Consider the following 18,425-nt stretch of genomic DNA (forward strand, 5'->3'; position numbering starts at 1 on the left):
TAAAAAAAAATATAAAAAGATAATCCCCGGTGGAGTCCCTGAAGCAAATAGTGCTGCAGTGAAATAAAGCTACATTTAAGCAAACAGATTTTCTCAGACATCATCCTCATGAAGTAAAAGGTAAAGATAAATAAATACATTTCAGAAGTTTATTGAAATGAGCACACTTTCGCTAGCAGGCTTATGCAGCCCTTATTGTTTAATGAATCCTTTTAAATATTATTAGTACAGTCTATACCAACCCACTCTTTAAAACCATTAATTCTGTTATGGGACCTTTTTATTTTAGAAATAGAAAGAAATATCTATATAAGATGTCACAATATTTGAATTCAGACCTTTTGATTATAACACTCAACATGAATAGCACCAACTTGTGAAAAGAGCTGTAAGAAAAGCTTAAAATAAATATCCTCAGAACACTTTTTTTCCCTCCCTGTTTTCCTATCACCTACGCATAAAACTACATGACAGCTTTAGCTTCTGGGCTCATTGAATCATTCTAAACCTACTAGAACTTTCTTATAATTATAATATTTTTAAAGAATGCACATTTGCTTAAATAGACCATTTCTATCTTGGAAAAAAAATTGATTGAAGAAAAATATACTGAGAATATCAGACATTTCCAGGATGTATACTCAGATATTCATGTATCCTATGATGTACATTAGACTGAAATACATGTTTTAGACTTGAATAATGTGCATTTCCATGCTCTCTAGCTTGTACTGTCAGTTGTGAAACTGAAAGTGTTTTTTTCTCCTTGATTTCATGTCAGTCTAAAGCACCACTCCCCTCCTTTGCACACCAGAGTTGCCTGGGAAAGCAGATATTGTAGAGCCAGCCAAGTTCCAGGGAGGGACAGGAGGCAGAGTGAGGCTGGAAGACTTTCTCCAGCATGTAAATGTCACATAGTCTAGATGTTGTCTATGTTTTACTTCTACAGTGATGAAGGCTGTGGGAGAAATAATAATGATAATTTTTGGTAGTCAAACATAGCTCAGGACTTTTAAAACACTGAATTTTAAGGCTGCTCAGTTCTTAAAAAAAAAAAAAAAAATCATAGTGTTTGCAATAAAAAAAAAGTTCAAGAGATAAAACAAATATTTTCAGATACATTCTTGGTACATGTGCATTGCTCATCACCTGCATCCCAAATGTGACTCTGCATTTTACGGTGGAGAAAGATTCTGTCCTTATAAAAATATAAGACAGTCGTGTTTTACAAACATGTGTTGCTACAGAGCATAGCTTTTATTCTTAGGCTGAAGAAGCAATGCCTGTGGTGGGAAGCAGAGGAACATTTAGACCATCTAAATTTAGACTCCTGAGTTCTAGTGTTTATCTCTAGAATGTGTGGGAACCCATCAGAGGTGTTTCCTACAGCACCTGCCTTCCCCTGCTGGCTACATAAGAATCTCAGTCCTAATATAGCCACCAAAGTTAGATTCCTAAATTGACAGTACCAGCTCATAACATAAATGAGCCCACATGAACACACTATGCACATCATACTTACTATTATAATCTGAATTAGAGTGCACAACACCAGAAGGAAAATAAAATCTATCCACCAAAAACCTTTCTTGTTTTGTCCTGGGGTCCTTGTTGTTAAAATGATGTAAATAACAGAGAATATTGAGATTGTGACCTGCTTCTGTTTAAGTGTTTCCTTGTTCCTTGTTTCCATAGGAAACTCAGGGGTTGAAATAGGTCATTTAAAAAGTGAACATAGGATATTTCCATGAAGTTTCTTTGGCAAGAGTTCAGTCTGGTCTCATCTGCATCACTTCCCTATGTATTGTGACAAAAAGAGGCAAAGAAGCAGAGACTTCATACAGGGGGCATGGGTGTCTCTTCTAATCTCTGTACTATGACCACAGCTAAGAAACTCAGGAATGCTTTCCCTTAAACTCAAAATTCAGTTATCTGACCTGGATTTGTGGGCCATTATATCACTAATGGCAGGTTCTTTGGAGAATGATACAAAATGTCAGTAGGCTTTTCTATTTATTTGTTTAAGCTGATGTTGAAAGAATTTTTAATTCATTATTTTTATTTCACATTAACATATTTTAACTTAAGAATATTGTGATGGCATTATGGTCTAACTAGTGATAAATAAAAATAGATGGAGGGAAAATCAAAGAAATATTAGTAAATAATAGAAAGAAAAAATTAGACTCTCTGAAGAGGATGCATGTATGGCTTTTTCCTTAAAAAGGATTTTCCTACCTTGTAAGGAAGGGGACAGTACACAAGAGATCCTGTGCCCCAAACAGCAACCAGTAGCACTAATAGTCTGGGAGTGGTGTTAGAGCAGGGCAAATCCATATTCTCTAGATTGCCATCCTGCTGTGCAGCAGGAATGCATTTTGGTTATGTGTATGTCACCAAAACGGAAGAGACCATGTTTGGTGGTACAAGAATTGGTGTTTAATGTGGGTGTCAGGCAAGATGACAAGTGTTTTCTCCTGCTGACTTTTTGGGTTTATTTTGTCTATTTTTTCTGAAGTTGTGGAGTATGAAATCCATTTGCACACGGGAGACTGGAAGAAGGCAGATGCCACTGGAGAGGTTTATCTTCGTATACAAGGAGAAAAAAGTGACTCAGGGAAGCGATGGCTTAACTCAAAAAACAGCCTGATCACTTTTGCTAGAGGGCAGGTAAAATAATGAGGAAAAATGTAATTGAATCTGGGAGTGTCCTTTTGTTAGAACTTGTATTTTCAGAAAACTTTTCATGGATAGAGTATAAAAAAAATTAATGTTTTATATTGCATACAACAATTGTCTCCACAGCTAACATACTGTTTTTAAGCTTCATCACTGTTGTGCTACAGTAAAACATTTAAGGTGATAAATTAATTCTGAATTGAACTAAATGACCTCTAAGAATTCTGGTTTAATAATCCAGACTTTTAAGGCCAGGGAGGCATCACTGCTTTATCACAATATGCCTGTTTGTTAGAAGTGATAACATTTCTGTAGGATAACTCACATTTGTAGCCCTTCCACCTAAAGTAGTCTAAGAACTTTTTTTATTAACTTTCCTGAATACTGTCAGTGTTCCAAGAAGACTTGCCTTTTTTCATGTTTCAAAATTTTCCACCCACTTCTTGCTTTTTGGTAAACATATTGTTGCTTTTTTCAGATTAAATAGCTTTTCCTAGAAGAGTAATTCCTTGAGAAGCTATTGGCAAAAGAACAAAGTAACTAAAACAGACTTCAGATCAAAAGGAATATCTCTTTCAAATCAGAAGAACATGTCTAGCTGATACTTTATTAGATCCTAGTGTTTAGAATTTCAGCTTGGATTTTTTTTTAATTTTTTTTTTTTTTTATTTTAAGTAAGTCATGAAATGAAGTACCTGGAAATCTTTTAGGCAGGCTGGGAGAGAGTATTTCACTGTTGCCAGCCAGGCTAGTGTAGTTTCTTCTCTGGTGCAGAAAGCTAGAAAAATGTACTTGATACATGCTTCATTTACTCTTTATACATACCTGTGTTTATTTTATCTGCCTTTCTTACTATTTTTAAAGATTCTAGAAGAACCAAGGTTTTTGTATGAAAAGAAACCCAGATCTTAGTCATTATGTCCACTGTATTTTCTTTCTCCATTGGAGAAGAAAATATGCATCCACAATATCATACTCATCAAGAACTGATCAAACTGGTAGCTCAGAGTTCACAAGTTAAATCTGAAAATAATGACAGGATAGTAGAGCTCATCTTGTTTGAAGGAGTACTGTAGGAAGTTGTATAGATTAGTCTTTTTTATGATAACAGATAATAGTCCTGTGTAGCATGTCTTAAGGATGGTGTCAGAGAAATCTGAACAGCAAGACTGCCTGGTACAATGGATAAGGTATCAGTACAGACTGGAAGAGGGACAGATTCCTGTTTCTTTCAAAAACTCAAACTGTCACAACCTTTTAAAAAACTCTTTATTTCATAAAAATGTGTTACATTTTTGCCAAGAATAAAACTTGTAGAGAAAAACCTGAACAATAGCACTTGACTTCTGTGAATACTCATTCCTGTGGAAGTACTACTCATCTGCAAATTCACAAGGATTTTTTCTGTATAATCCAGATTCTCTGTCAGTTTTTGAACAGGCTTGTTCAGACTTGCTAAATCCTTACTCTGAAATTCTAAAGGGTTTTTCTATATCCTGGGCTATAAGACCCTAATCCCCTTCTTATAGGAAAGATTTCGAGTAGCAACTCTTTGGGTATTCACTCTGTTGCAGTTCTCTTTACTCCAATTTACTCTCAAATGATCAATGCTTCGGTTTTAGTCATTGCTCTTTTTTTCTAGATGATCCTTTTGATCAACATTATTCTCACAGACATTGAAATTCTGGAACTGTGAGACTATGGAAACAATGCAAGGGTTTTATTATTTGTTTTCAAACCCACAAACGAATCCCCAACAGTTATATTCAAACTTGCATTTTCAACCCAACTTTCCAAGAAAACTGCTTCTGTGTTCAACAGAATAACTCATGAAGTCACATGAAATAAAAGCCTTAGCTGCAGAGATTTAGTTTTGCAGCTGGTTTCTCAAAAGATTAGATGAATTCATTCATAAATAGTATGTTTCCAAACCTCATTTCTTCAGGCCCAGTTAAAAAAGCCAATGCATACACATTTTAAGTAACGTGTCAGTGCACATACTTAGCGAGCTTTCCCAAAGATAATGAAGATGTTCAAAGAAGAAGATGACCATATATAGGCAGGAAGGTGAATAAACTATAAAGATTTACTGTATGGAAAACCAGAAAAACTCCATGAAGTCTATTGATCATTCAAGTCTGTTGTATGTAGAAAATCTGGCCTATTATAGGGATAATTTCAAGGATACATCCTTATCCCAAAAGCATAGTGGTGGAAATCTTCACAGATACCATTCACTCAATTCCCATTTACATGCCTAATTCCCACTAAATTAACTGTGAATTTTAGTGAAAATGAAATTGCTCCAGATTTCAGAATTATTAGACATCTAGTATTTATTAGTTTCCTTGCAAGTTAGGTTCTGGATCAAAGTAACTTTCAACACACTAGGATTTGTTCATTTCAGTCCCTGAAGGTATGAGAAATGAGAACTTTATTGCTAGTGTCTGTATCTGATTTTTCCAAAAATACTTCCTACTAAATACAGAAGCATTCTGAAATTCATAATTCATAATATCAACTGGATAAGAAAAGATGAGCTGTAATAGATAATATTTAATTATGAAGTCAAACACAATTAAATGACATAGATGAGATAAATTTGTTTCTATCAAGGTGTAAAACAATGATCAGACACGCCAGGCTAAACAGATAAATACTCAAAACCAGACCCCTATTAAGTTTAACTAAAATATCATTTTGATTATTTTCATATTGCAGGTGGATATTTTCAAAATCAAATCTGTATACCTTGGCAAGTTGGATCAAGTTTGTGTTGGATTTAAAAGTCTTAGAAAAGGTTGGTAATTTTTTTGGTTCATGTAAGGTAATAATGATGAAGATTATTAGATTTAGGTGATACCTCATTAGATTAGGTATTACAGAAACGTCTGAAATTTAACACAAAAGTGTTTTTAAATAAACTAGAAAATATGAAATTGATTTCCATTTTCTGCTGTTCATTATTTCTTTTGGATTATACATGTCAAGTATCCAGATACAGCTTGGTTTTACTAAAATGTGCAAGGGATTCCAAGGAAATGTGACAATGCAAAATTGTAAAATTATATATGAAATTGTTCTCCATTGAAGTTCCTATCTTTTTACAAGCACAGTCAACAAAGCTAATGTTTTTCATGAAGCAGTATGCCATTATGCTTTTGAAACTTTTGTTAATTTATTCTTCCTGTACATTTTTAGATGATGGATACGTCAAAAAAAAAGAATTTATTTCAGGGCTATATGCTTCTATGTAAAGATAAGAACATAAAATTGGTTAATTAGATTGAGAATTTGAACACAGAAGAAAGGCTGTTCTGGCCTCACAGGTTCTTTCCTTCTAATCCATGCAAAATATTTTTTTAAGGGATCCTGCATACATGAGGTTGACTGGCAGATAAAAAGGCTTTATTGCTACAGCATTTTTTCTCATCCTATTGCTGACTCCAAAGCAGCGATTGTAGCTAAAAAAATTGCTTATTTCTTGAAAATAAATACCAACAGCAAAGAGTACCAGTTATTGATATTTTATTCAATCCTTTGGCTACAATTTTGGCCCATTGTTTTTTAAAGACAACAGAATTGAGATTCTATAGGTATTTTACTCCTGCAGGATAATGTTGATAATGGAAATTATTGTTCCAGAGTATGATAACCTGGGTCTCTTGTTTCTTCTTCCTTTCTATAAAATCCCAAGATTACAAAATGACTCTGTAAGTTAAACTTGGACTCAGAAAAACAGGATGGGACACTATTTCCTAGATGGTAACGTTAAAATGAACACTCAAAGTTTCATTCATTTCAGCAAAACTGGGAGTGTAACCAAGTTTACCAAGACTCAGAGATCTGACTCTACAAATACTTTGTTTCCAAACAATCATGGTTTCAAATCAGATAAAGATAAAACTAGCTGAAGTTTGTTCTTTATTATATAGAATGGTATCTCCCCAGAAAGAAAGCTGTGGTTTGAGTGGGTTTTCTGTTGGCTAATGTAATAGAAATCCTGATCCCTTTCCCATTAGGACATTGATAATATAATTCCCTATTGGGTTTTCTTGTGTCTAAAGATTGCATATAGAAACCTTTCCATACTTTGAGATGTAATAGATCACTACACCAAATCTATCCCTACATTTAATTTAACAAGGTCTGTAAAAACATTGACTATTTTGGAGTGTAGTGGAACAGATAGAAAAACATACACATAGCCAATATATTTTCAGAAATTTTATTTCCTTAAGAAGTCTGTCAAAAGAAAACCTTTTGTTGATTTGATGAAGGTAGAAACTTATGACTGCAAACACAGAATATTTTGTTGCTTAAAAGGTATAAATTAATAATGCCCTGTTTATTTTCAATCAGATGGGTGGTTTTTGGAAAAAATTCTTATAAAAGAAGTCTTCTACCCTTTTTCTACACACCTTTTTTTTCACAATGGATGGATCAATAAACGCTCCAAGGAAGATTTTGTAGAAGTCACAATTCCGCTCAAAGGTAACACAAGCAGAAGTGTCCTTCATTTCCACAAATCACTCCTGCATGGCAGAGCTGTTCACAACTGGTATAAGGTTACATCACAGAGTAGGAAGAATTTAGCATTGGTACCCCAATGGTGAGGGGCTGGGCCTGGACCAAGGTGAATCATGCCTTCTGGGAACAAAGGGGAAGAAATTATGCCTGGGATGGAGAAATTTGAAATGGCAGTATTGAAAGATTCTCCTCTGGCAGGACAATTCCTGTCCTTGGAACAATACAAGGAGAAGAGGCATGGCCTCTGTGTGAGTGTGACATGGATCCATGGGGCCACTGGCCTGGTTTTCTACCTCTCCACAGAACTAACATGAGTAATGAGGGATTTGTGGCTTTGTTGCTGAATTTCCTGCACTATATCTGGCACTACCAGGCAATATAATCTTTTGGTTTATACTGCCTTAAAACAGATATTGCTCTAAATATAGGTTTACTTTTACTGCAGAGACATCTGTGACATCTCTTCCCATGGAAAATTTATGTACAAAAAGTAGAGGACGATGGCAAACATGGGTGCACTGCACACAAGTACCAGAAGATGTTCCTAACATTCAAGTTGTTGCATTTGGAAGAAAAGGGAAATCCCCTGCACAGAAAGTTCAAAATCTGAGTGATACTCCCTTTTTGGTTGGTTTCTTTTCTACTTCATACAAGTCTTACCAAATAGTTTCAATAAAATAAGAATTGTAGCAATATGTATGACATTATGTGTACTGGTCGTTTGTCAGAGTTAATGTTTATATCTCTGTGTCTTAAATAAACACAGCTTGGAGAACCTCTCACATGTGGGCCAAAACATATCACTTAGGAAAACTCTCTTGAGGAAATGCCAAATTTGATGTGAAAAACCTCATGAACTTTGAATTTAGTCAGGGGAAAAGAACTGGACTTGAAAATACAGAATTCAGTTGAACATTTCCTTTTTTTTTTGTTGCGTTGGCCTATGCTCTGCAACCATTTCCCTCTGTAAAAAATAGACATAATTTATGATACAAATGTGAGTCTGAATTAACTTGCACTCTTAATAGGTCTTCCTCATCCTAACACTAACCTCATTGACCAATATTATTACCTGTTGTATTTATTTTTTTGGAGGGTTTAAAGAATGCCATACAAACTGTTGCATACAACACATAATTAATTATTGCTATTTTTTTAACAGTGGACCATTGGTGATATTGGAGATATAACAAAAGTCTCCTTTGTGTTATGTGGTCCATCCTTGAGAAGAGGAATTAAACTCCATAAGGTATTCCAAATATAATACATATAAACTTGCAATAATTTTCAACATAACAGTAAATGACTTTGGTTGGGACACAGATGGTCTCAGTTACCTGGTATCTACAGATGACTGCCTACAGCTTGCAGATGTCTTTGTGGGCAGCTCAACCTTGTTTGCACCTGAAGTGCATATTGCTGTAGCTCTTCACTGGTCTGCAGACCCATTACGCACAGTTCATCCTTACATGGAAAGCAGTGTTTCCTGCTGATGTTAGGAAATGTTAACTCCTGCATGGAGATACTGATGGTCTCCACACAGACCAACCTACCTGTGGAAGGCAATTAAGATACTATTCAGTATCTATTCTTTGCAATATGGCCATCACTGGGCCTCAAACCTCTGATTGTAGTTAATTATGTCTTTAGAATTCTCATAAAAAGGAGTGGAGAAAGGACTTAATGCTGTCAATGTTAAAATAGAATTAGAATGTAAAAGTATCCTTAATACTTAAACTTGAAGGTTAATTCAAGAAAAAATTGTGTCAATGAGCTCTGCCTATAGGCAAGGGCAAAAAACCCCACTGTGGACATAACACTGAATTAATCTGAAGAAAAAGAATGCTTTCCTGAACTGTGCCACAGAGTCCCTTAACCCTGCTATGGATTTGAAAGATCAAGGTGATTCCTTAAATGCATAAAGACTCCAGAAACTGTTCTGAAGGGAAATGCTAGAGACAGCTGCATTCCAGACTAAAATGTGAATGGGCTTGTGATGCTCAAAGGAATGCTGAGTCTGAATGAGCTCCTCTGGGGATAGAGGAGATATTTATCTTACATTTTCTCCCCAAATGTGCTCTGTGTCAGTTAATATTGTACTTATTTCCACAGGCAGCCCTGAAAGCCACTGGACACCTAGTTTCTGCCAACTTTGAAAATCCTACCTGAGATACAGCAAGACTCATTTAAAAAACTAAAAAGTATCAAAGCAAATGTTTTTGTAAAATGTGCACATGCTGTTGAGATTGATGTAACTGTATTCATTCATTTGACATTCTGAAATTGCAAAAACATACCAGTCAATTTAAGCTGTATCTCTCATTGGTTCTTTACAAATGGGTCCTATACTTGTGTTGATATGCAATGAAGAATACACCTATAAACATCAGGCTGCAGAATTAGAAGCTTGAAGAAGCTGCTCTAACTGTTATGCAGAATCAGATAGCTGTTATAAAGTGTGTGCAGGCATTAGTGAAAGGAAGAAATGTCAATTTCTATTGGGATGGAAATAAGAAATTAAATAATTCAAATAAGTGAATTTCTTTCTCTGATTCTGCCTGCAGCTTCAGCTGAAAGACCTGGACACTAAACAAGAGTTGAGCTTTCACACTGAATCTTCATGTCTGTTTGGAGAAGATGGATCTGAGACCGTGACAGAGCTTGCTGCAGTCAGGCCAGACCAGCCACCACTCAGGGGTATGCTATTGAAATAAAAAATAAATACATGAGCAAATGCATGTGCAAATACAGAATCGTAAACTGCCTAATAGGATGAACACAAGGCACAAGATTTCAAAGCATTCAATATATATTAAAAAACCATTAAAAATTACTTTTAACTATTCTTTCAATAAACTGTGGGATGACAGAATCACTAGGCTGGAAGAGACCTTCAAGATGATCGAGTCCAACCCGTGCCCTAACACCTCAACTAAACCATGTCACCAAGTGCCACATCCAACCTTTTTTTTAACACATCCAGGGATGGTGACTCCACCACCTCCCTGGGCAGACCATTCCAGTATTTTATCACTCCTTCTGTAAAAGACCTTTTCCTAATATACAACCTATATTTCCCTTGATCCAGCTTGAGACTGTGTCCTCTGGTTCTGTCAGCTGCTGCCTGGAGAAAGAGACCAACCCCCACCTGGCTACAGCCACCATTCAGGATGTTGTAGAGAGTGATAAGGTCACCTCTGACTCTCCTTTTCTCCAGGCTAAACACCCCCAGCTCCCTCAGTTCCTCACAGGGCTTGTGTTCCCAGCCCCTCCCCAGCCTCATTGCCCTCCTCAGGTGGTGCTCAAGCCTCTCAATGTCCTTCCCAAACTGAGGGGCCAGAACTGGACACAGCACTCAAGGTGTGGCCTCACCAGAGCTGAGTACAGGGGAGGAATGACCTCCCTGCTCCTGCTGGTCACACTGTTCCTGATGCAGGCCAGGATGCCCTTGGCCTTCTTGGCCACCAGGGCACACTGCTGGCTCATGTTCAGTTGGCTCTTGACCAGTACCCCCAGGTCCCTTTCTGCCTGGGCACTGTCCAGCCACACCGCCCCCAGCCCGTAGCACTGAAGGAGGTTGTTGTGGCCAAAATGCAGGATTCAGCACTTGGACTTATTAAACTTTCTCCTGTTAGACTCTGCCCATCCATCCAATCATTCCAGGTCTCTTCTACCCTCCAACAGATTGGCACACACTCACAGCTAAGTGTTGTCTGCAAATTTACTGATGAAAGACTCAATCCCCTCATCCATGTCATCAATAAAAATATTGAAGAGAACTGGCCCCAGCACAGACACCTGAGGACACCACTGGTGTCTGGCCCCAGCTGGATGCAGCACCATTCACCAGCACTCTCTGGGCCCGGCCATCAGCCAGTTCCTAACCCAGCACAGAGTGCTCCTGTCCATGCCATGGGCTGCCAGCTTTTCCAGGAGTGTGCTGTGGGAGACAGTGTCAAAGGCCTTGCTGAAGTCCAAATAGACAACATCCACAGCCTTTCCTGCATCCACTGGGTGTGACACCTGGTCATAAAAAGAGACCAAGTTGGTCAAACACGACCTACCCCTCCTAAACCCACTCTGGCTGGGTCTGATACCCTGGCCATCCTGTAAATGCTGTGTAGAGGTATCTAGTTAAAGCATTTTCTTCTGTTTTAAAACAACTGACATGTATTGTTTGCACTAGTGAAACTCTGAAAAATGCACAAAGCCCAGTTAGTATATTTGCATGGCAGTTTTCAGAAAATTGACTGATTTACACTTAATGAGGGATAAATTCACAGATTAAAAAAAGGCAGGTGCAAAGTCGTAAAGGCATGAATCACAAAGAGAAAATACAGGGGTTTTTTAGGTTTTCTTCAAGCCCCATTTCTGCCCCTGAAGCCATAATTCATTTCATCATTGTATTTAAAATATGATGGCATCTTCCTTTGTTCAGATTGCATTTTATGAAATATATAGAAAAGAATTCACATTCATTACACTGTGAACAGAGGTCTTAGTTAAAATATTTAAAACTTTTTGCACGTAATATCTAACTGGAGGCTAGACTGCAAATGGAAATATATCTTAAGAGTCTGTTATAACATTTAATTCTTCACAGAACCCAATAAAAATCCTCTGTCATGCTGCCTCAAGGAATATGTACTGTATAACTCATCAGACAAAAGTCATGGCAAGCCATCCTTTGTTGTGAAGAATAATAACAATGCATATTTGTATAAATAGCTGAGCCATTTCTGCTGATCATATTAAATAATGTTGGCCATAATTCTCAAAATATGAGATTTAAACACAGTTCAGTTGATCCAGAACAAAAAGTGCTTTTCATCATCTATGTCTGTGTTTTTTCCTTGGTAAACTGTTAGAGCTGATAAATCCTAACTCAATTTAAGACCTATAATTCCTACAAGAACTCCTGGTTTTTTATTTTTTTTTACCAAGCATGATAAAATCAGTCTGAGTCTTTCAGGTGATTCCAGAATCCAGAAGCAGGATATTTTCTCCTTCTGTAATGCAAGCATGGATTCTTGCATTGATTCATAAAAGACATTTCATCTCTAATGCTGTAGTGTGTGCTGTGAGACAGCTAGCAATTTATATGAAACTCAGAAAATTGATGTCAATTCCTATAACTTAATTCCTTGGTCTTGAAATTAATCTTGTACCTAAAATATATTGGTTTATAATGTTTGGTAATTACATTGTTAATAATCTCATTTGGTAATGTCTTATGTCACTGATTTTTCATGGCAGAAGTCCTTTACTTCATCAATGTCCATACAGGAACACTGCCTGCATCAGGAACTGATGCAGATGTATTTATCACAGTATTTGGAGAGTGGGGAGATTCCTGCAAAAGGAGACTAGGGCACTCACATTTTGAAAGAGGGCAGGTCAGTACTGAGTCATTTTCATTACATTGTGGTGGGTTTTTTGTTTGGTTTTTTTTAAATTTGTTTAATTTGATTATTTTCTAATACCTTATTTCTTTCCAAATATGAAATACCAGCATGGATGTTACCCTCTGGTAATCTGCGGAAAGAATGTGTTGCTTGCTAAGTATAGGGATTTCATCTGAACTGAGATTCCAGTTTAGGAATAGTTTGAGTACAATTAAATTTAAAATCCACAAACTCTCAGTAAATGTTCTCAGAATCCAGAACTACATCCAATGATATATGAAATTCCATGGCTTAATTTTCACCTATTTGTGAAGCTAGTATAGAAATGTCAGGGCTATTTCCTGTGACTGCTCCTTTATTTTTTTTTAAATCTGCCCAGATAGAGTTGAAAGAAAGATTTTAAATGTGTTAGCTAATATATGTTAATTAATCAATTTATCTGTTAAATTGCAAACAGGTAAACCTGGCGGTAGACATAATTGTCTGCTCAAGATAAATCCTAGGAGAGATTTTCTGGTTAACCTTTGCTTTTGACCATAATAATGATTATATCTACACAGCATGTTCACCCATACCCTGAACTGAGAGCGCTAGATCAATTTATCCTGTACAATGAAGCAGAATCCTCTGCTTGTTTTCACACTGTTTCTTATGCTCCCTCATGCCTGAGATACCATAACTTTCCTAGGCAACCTGTTCCACTGTTTCCCTAGCCTTGCACTTAACTCTTCCATCACTAGATTTATTATGTCTTCTTGAGCTTAGAAACATAGAAACCAGCCACATCATTTTGTTCCAGTCATATTCTAGTCACTGATACTTTTTCTTCCATGAATTTGTATAAGTTTTTCTACAGACATGTGATAAGTGTCCATAGTCTCAATTTAGTCTCAAAATAGTGTCAATTTAATTGCACTTGACCTTCTACCTGAGTAAAACTAAACTTTCACATAGTACTTAAATCTCATTCCACATCTTTCTTTGGAAAATGAATGTTTTCTTCCACATCACTTTCTCTTTGCTCCTCCCTTGCTTTATAGATCCTCTACCCTCTGTGCACTTGTATTGCTGCATTGTTCTTTTTAAAGAAGAATGTCTCTCTAATCTTCCTACTTAGACTTTTCTATATGCTGTTCTGACTCTTCAGTAATACTTCCTTTTTTTTAAGATGCCATCTTTTTTCAGAATCCTGCTTAGTCCAAACTGTGCTATATAGGAAGAGCTTTATGATGTTGATTATCTGGATAATGTTATTAAAAATACTGGTCAATCCTTGGCATTTTTGAGGGCAAAAGTTTATGGACATCTACAAGGGTTAATCAAAGGTGTAAAGGCACATGGTCAGTGACATAATCTGGAAAAGAAGTCTAGAAAGAAATAATTCACGTGGCATTTTATACTGGATGTTAATACAGAGTCAGTGATGCAGCTGTTAGTGATATAGAATTCACAGCCATTGTGTTGAGCTGCAGAGTGCTCAGTGTCTTCCCAAGAAGATTCTTTGTTTTCAGGGAGCAGTTTTTATGCTGCAGACAATGAAAGTGTTCTTCAGTTTAGGTATTTTGTGTGTTCAAGTTCTTCATTGTTTGATAGGGTCCTGGGAAAGGGTTGAGCAGTGGGATGGCAAAATGTTCTGACCATACTGAGCTATTTAAGGTAATAAATATTAAAGCTGGGGGCAGAGACAGCAGAAGAACCTCATACACAGTGAATGGGTAATAAAATGGCAGATTAAATTCTTTGTCTCTAAATGAAAATCAGTGACTGTGAGGAGGAATAACCTCTTAAATTTGCATGCAAAATGATGGGAATGATTTCATTCTGAAATACAAAAGTAGTAGGATATCATCTCAGTAGAAACAAAACAAAAGGAAAACAGAACAAAAAAATATTTAGAAACTATTTTAAAAAACAAAAACAAAACCAAAAAAATCTTGCCATTTCAAGGCAGAAAACACATTCATGCCTCCAAAGATGTTCACTAGTGCAGATGCATAATACATGCTGTGTTTTGTTGATTGATTGTTGTAAAAAGTGCAAGAAGAATATCAAGTGATATGAAATATCTTCCATACAAAGAACAGTGAAGCAAACATGTATGTTTATTCTGGAAAAGAGATGATGAGAGGAAAGGTGAAGGAAAAAAAATGTATAGAATGGCACAGAGAAAATAAACATTTCTATTTCTTTGTGAAATACAAGAGCTCAAGAGCATTCAATGCAATGTGCAGGTGGCAGATTCAAAACAAAAGGAGGTGGCTTTTTGCTCAATGTGTAATTATTACATTTTACTTTCTGGCACAAGATGTTGCAGATGGTAAAGACATATTGGTGCAAAAAGCCATTGCACATTGTCATGGAAGACGACTTTCCACTGAGGCTGTTAAGTGCAAAGACATAATCTCTGCCCAGTCAATCTCTGAACCACAAATTGCAAAAGGCTGAGAGACTTTATATTCAAGAAGCATCTCTATGTATTTGCCCTGTTTTTCAACTCTTCCACAGAAATCTGTTAGTGGTAGCTCTTGGCAACACTATATGAGATGGACTAGATTGTTCTGCAATTTAAAATACTACTACCAGTCTTGCATTCCTTTTGCATAGAAGTACATCAATTAAAAAGTTAGAATGGGGTTTTAGTGAGAGTTTCTAAGACTAGAAGGTGAAAGGAACGAAATGCAAAGGGCAAGCTGTCTTCAGAGACAAGATTATGTCAGCAATATCCCTGAAAAATGTGGAATGGACAGGCAAAGAAAACAAAGTTAAGGAAATTTGAGATACGAAAAAAAGGATCTCTCTTGACTGATAAAGAATATGAATATAAGGGAAAAGCTAGGAAGACAGAAAATTTCAACCAAGTGTAAGAAAACAGATTAAAATGGGTTTGCAAAACAGTTTAAATAAAATCCTTTTGGCTTTCATTTATTGTACTTCCAGTAGTGTGTTTAATACAGTTCCAAATGTCTTTATACTGGAGAGAAAAAAAGAAATGTAATGACATCAACCAAAAGTACATTCTTACTAATGCTGAGGGAGTAGGCAATTTAATGTATTATTATGAGAATTCATTGATAACAATGGGTGATTATGACCACTGTTGTCTAATGAATGTTAATTATTATCACAAAGAATGAAACTAATGATAGGTCCCTTTCTCAATTAGAGTTAGCTGTGAAGGAACATGAGTGTTAGCAATACAGCATATTTCCTCTAAGTCAAAGGTCATGTAGACTGACAGGAAAATTATATTTGGCTTGGAACTACAAAGATAAAAATTAAAAAGCAATGAGTGCTCCCGAAAAGTTATTTGCAAGATGTTCCTCCCAGCTAGATCTTATTTTGGGCTACATATACTTACATGCAGGGGTATAACTCGCCATGGTAACTGTTTGAGGATATCGTGGATTTAACAAGGTATGAATGCTGGAAGTCCTAAGGCTGTGCTAGGAATAATAACTTGGATGTTTTCTTTTTCTGATCATATTGTGGAGAATAGTCTGACACAGACAGGAGAATGGACCAGATGACATAATTCATTCTAAAAATCATCTCTTCCTTCATTGCTTTCTGGTCTTCATCCTTTTTCCTGCCTGGTGGCAAATTGGTTGGCAACAAATAAAAATTATAGCGTCTGTTTCTACTATCCATCTGGGGTTTTTTTAATGTCACCCACACACATGCCCATGTATCTACCCACCCACTTATATTATCTTGCACAGAACACATTCATTCTCTCACTCACATAATTTATTCATCCCAACATGCACTAGTGCAGCTGCCATTTAGCTTTTGTTTACTGGTAGCCGTAGCAATATTTAAACAGATGTCTATTTACATCCGAGGAGCACATCAATTCTTGCCTGTATGCATGTACAGCCTTAGTTATAGTTTCTAATGTCAGTATCTTCCTTTGTTTGCATAGTCATCAACTGAATTTCTGTCCAGAGTTGAATAATACAACATTTCCTATTTGAATAATAGGGTGTCTTAAAATGTAAAGTACTTGGAAATGTTTTAAAATAAAATGCCTTATCCAAACAGAAATTTAAGTTACCAGGTCTATCCTGATTCTTGAAGAACTCCCTTTGTTTCCTTTATGAGGGATTAGTTGAACTTCAATTTTCATGAGCTTTTTGTAGGTTTTTTGATCAGAGTTTTGTTTCTACCCAAAACAGTTTTGTTTCTACCCAAAACAAAGGGATGTTTTTTTATAATAAAACCTGAACTGCAGTGATCATGATGAGGAAAAAATGTATATATTCAAGGAGCCACATAGTTTCTGAACAGGTTCTCCTAATATAAATGTCAGCCTGTAATATCTTTCCTTATTCTCAGAAAAAGATACTTGAGCATTGAAAGGAATTTGTATTTCCAAGTGCAAACTTCTCAAAGACAGAAGATAAGATACACAGTCTAATCATGTCTATTCTTTTTGCCTTCATCTTCTCAGGTTTGTATCTCTGAAATGAGAGCAGTGGACCTTGGACAGCTAAGCAAAGTGCTTGTTGAGCACCATAATGTGGGTTATGGAGCCGGATGGTACCTTGACCAAGTTGTCATCCAGGAGTCAGGCAAGACTGAAGAACAATATGTATTTCTTTGCCAGCAATGGTTAGACAGTGGAGTTGGTGATGCACAGATGGAACGAACATTGAAACTTCTTGGAAAAGTCAGGAATGGAGTGTTGACAGGAAAGATTTATGGTAAGGTCCAAAAACATCAAAACTCCTTCCAGCTTTGGTTTTAATTGTAATCCTTTTTTTTTTTTTTTTTTTTTTTGTTATTTGTAAAGCTAAAACCAAACTACAGAAACAGTATAGCTTGAATGTGAACTGCCGAACTGCCTCTCTCGCACCAGTTGTCTCTCCAAACACTTTCCTGAGATGGTAAATGCAATTACAAAGCTGAGGGACGAAAAACTAGAGCATAGGGAGATATTAAGTGACAGAGGCAATGAAGGTACTATGATTTTAGTTGAGGTTAGAAAAAAAGCTGAAGCAGAAAGAAGTGGGTTGTTCCATATGGCAGTCAAGGCAGAGCAGAAGGCTCCTGCAACAGCGATGAAATCACAAGAGATACAAAAACTCTTTTAGCAGAATGCAATTTTCCCTTCTGTTCATATATTTGCAGAAAGCATTTGCTTTTATTTGCAGTTTTCTTTTTTACTTATATCAATGGCACAAGTTCTTGCAAACAGTTAGTTGACCTGAAGTCAATATTCTATTCAGATTGTTTAATTAACAAACAACCAAAATTCAGAAGCAGCTTAGACACTGAAAACATGTTTTGCCAGGATACTGTATTTTTTAGCTCTCTCATGTGTCTTTCTTGAAGAGGTGTAAAATGCTGGTTTGGGTCCATTTACAAAAACTGAATCAGAACTGATAGACTAGGCTATGTAAAGTTTAACTAATCTGAAGGTGTGAATTTGCATTCTGTATCAGTCATTTTGTAAACCGATCTCTATTAACTTCCATGATCCTGCATATTTCCTTTTATATTCAGAGAATTTTATAGTATACATAATTGCAGATAAAACTAATAGATTATATCCTCATATTTAGTCATCTATAGTTAGTCTCACTTGAATATCTCATTTAATCTAACAAAACAGAAATAATGTTACTGATGATAGTACAGAAGAACAGAAAACCATGGAAATATTAGCATATTAGGAGAAGCTAGAGTAGTGACAATTTCAGAATAAGAAATAGCTGTACCTCACCACTGCAAGTATTCTAAGTCTCTATTAAGTAGATTCCATAGGTGTCCTACATAGTCCATAGAGCGAGGCAGGTGTCCCCTGAGGGA

General features: G+C 36.3%; 1 protein-coding gene across 1 annotated transcript in view; it reads left to right on the forward strand.

Annotated features, from left to right (window-relative positions):
• Positions 1-18,425, forward strand: part of LOC132326289 (lipoxygenase homology domain-containing protein 1-like) — a 126,480-nt gene that overhangs the window by 69,419 nt on the left and 38,636 nt on the right. The window contains exons 23-30 of the mRNA XM_059844288.1: positions 2,519-2,670; positions 5,401-5,479; positions 7,042-7,173; positions 7,655-7,836; positions 8,372-8,458; positions 9,774-9,906; positions 12,466-12,605; positions 17,065-17,317. Of these exons, the coding sequence (XP_059700271.1) occupies positions 2,519-2,670; positions 5,401-5,479; positions 7,042-7,173; positions 7,655-7,836; positions 8,372-8,458; positions 9,774-9,906; positions 12,466-12,605; positions 17,065-17,317 (1,158 nt within the window). The remainder of the gene's footprint in view (positions 1-2,518; positions 2,671-5,400; positions 5,480-7,041; positions 7,174-7,654; positions 7,837-8,371; positions 8,459-9,773; positions 9,907-12,465; positions 12,606-17,064; positions 17,318-18,425) is intronic.

The sequence above is a fragment of the Haemorhous mexicanus genome, chromosome 1, assembly GCF_027477595.1.
Source record: "Haemorhous mexicanus isolate bHaeMex1 chromosome 1, bHaeMex1.pri, whole genome shotgun sequence".
NCBI lineage: Eukaryota > Metazoa > Chordata > Aves > Passeriformes > Fringillidae > Haemorhous > Haemorhous mexicanus.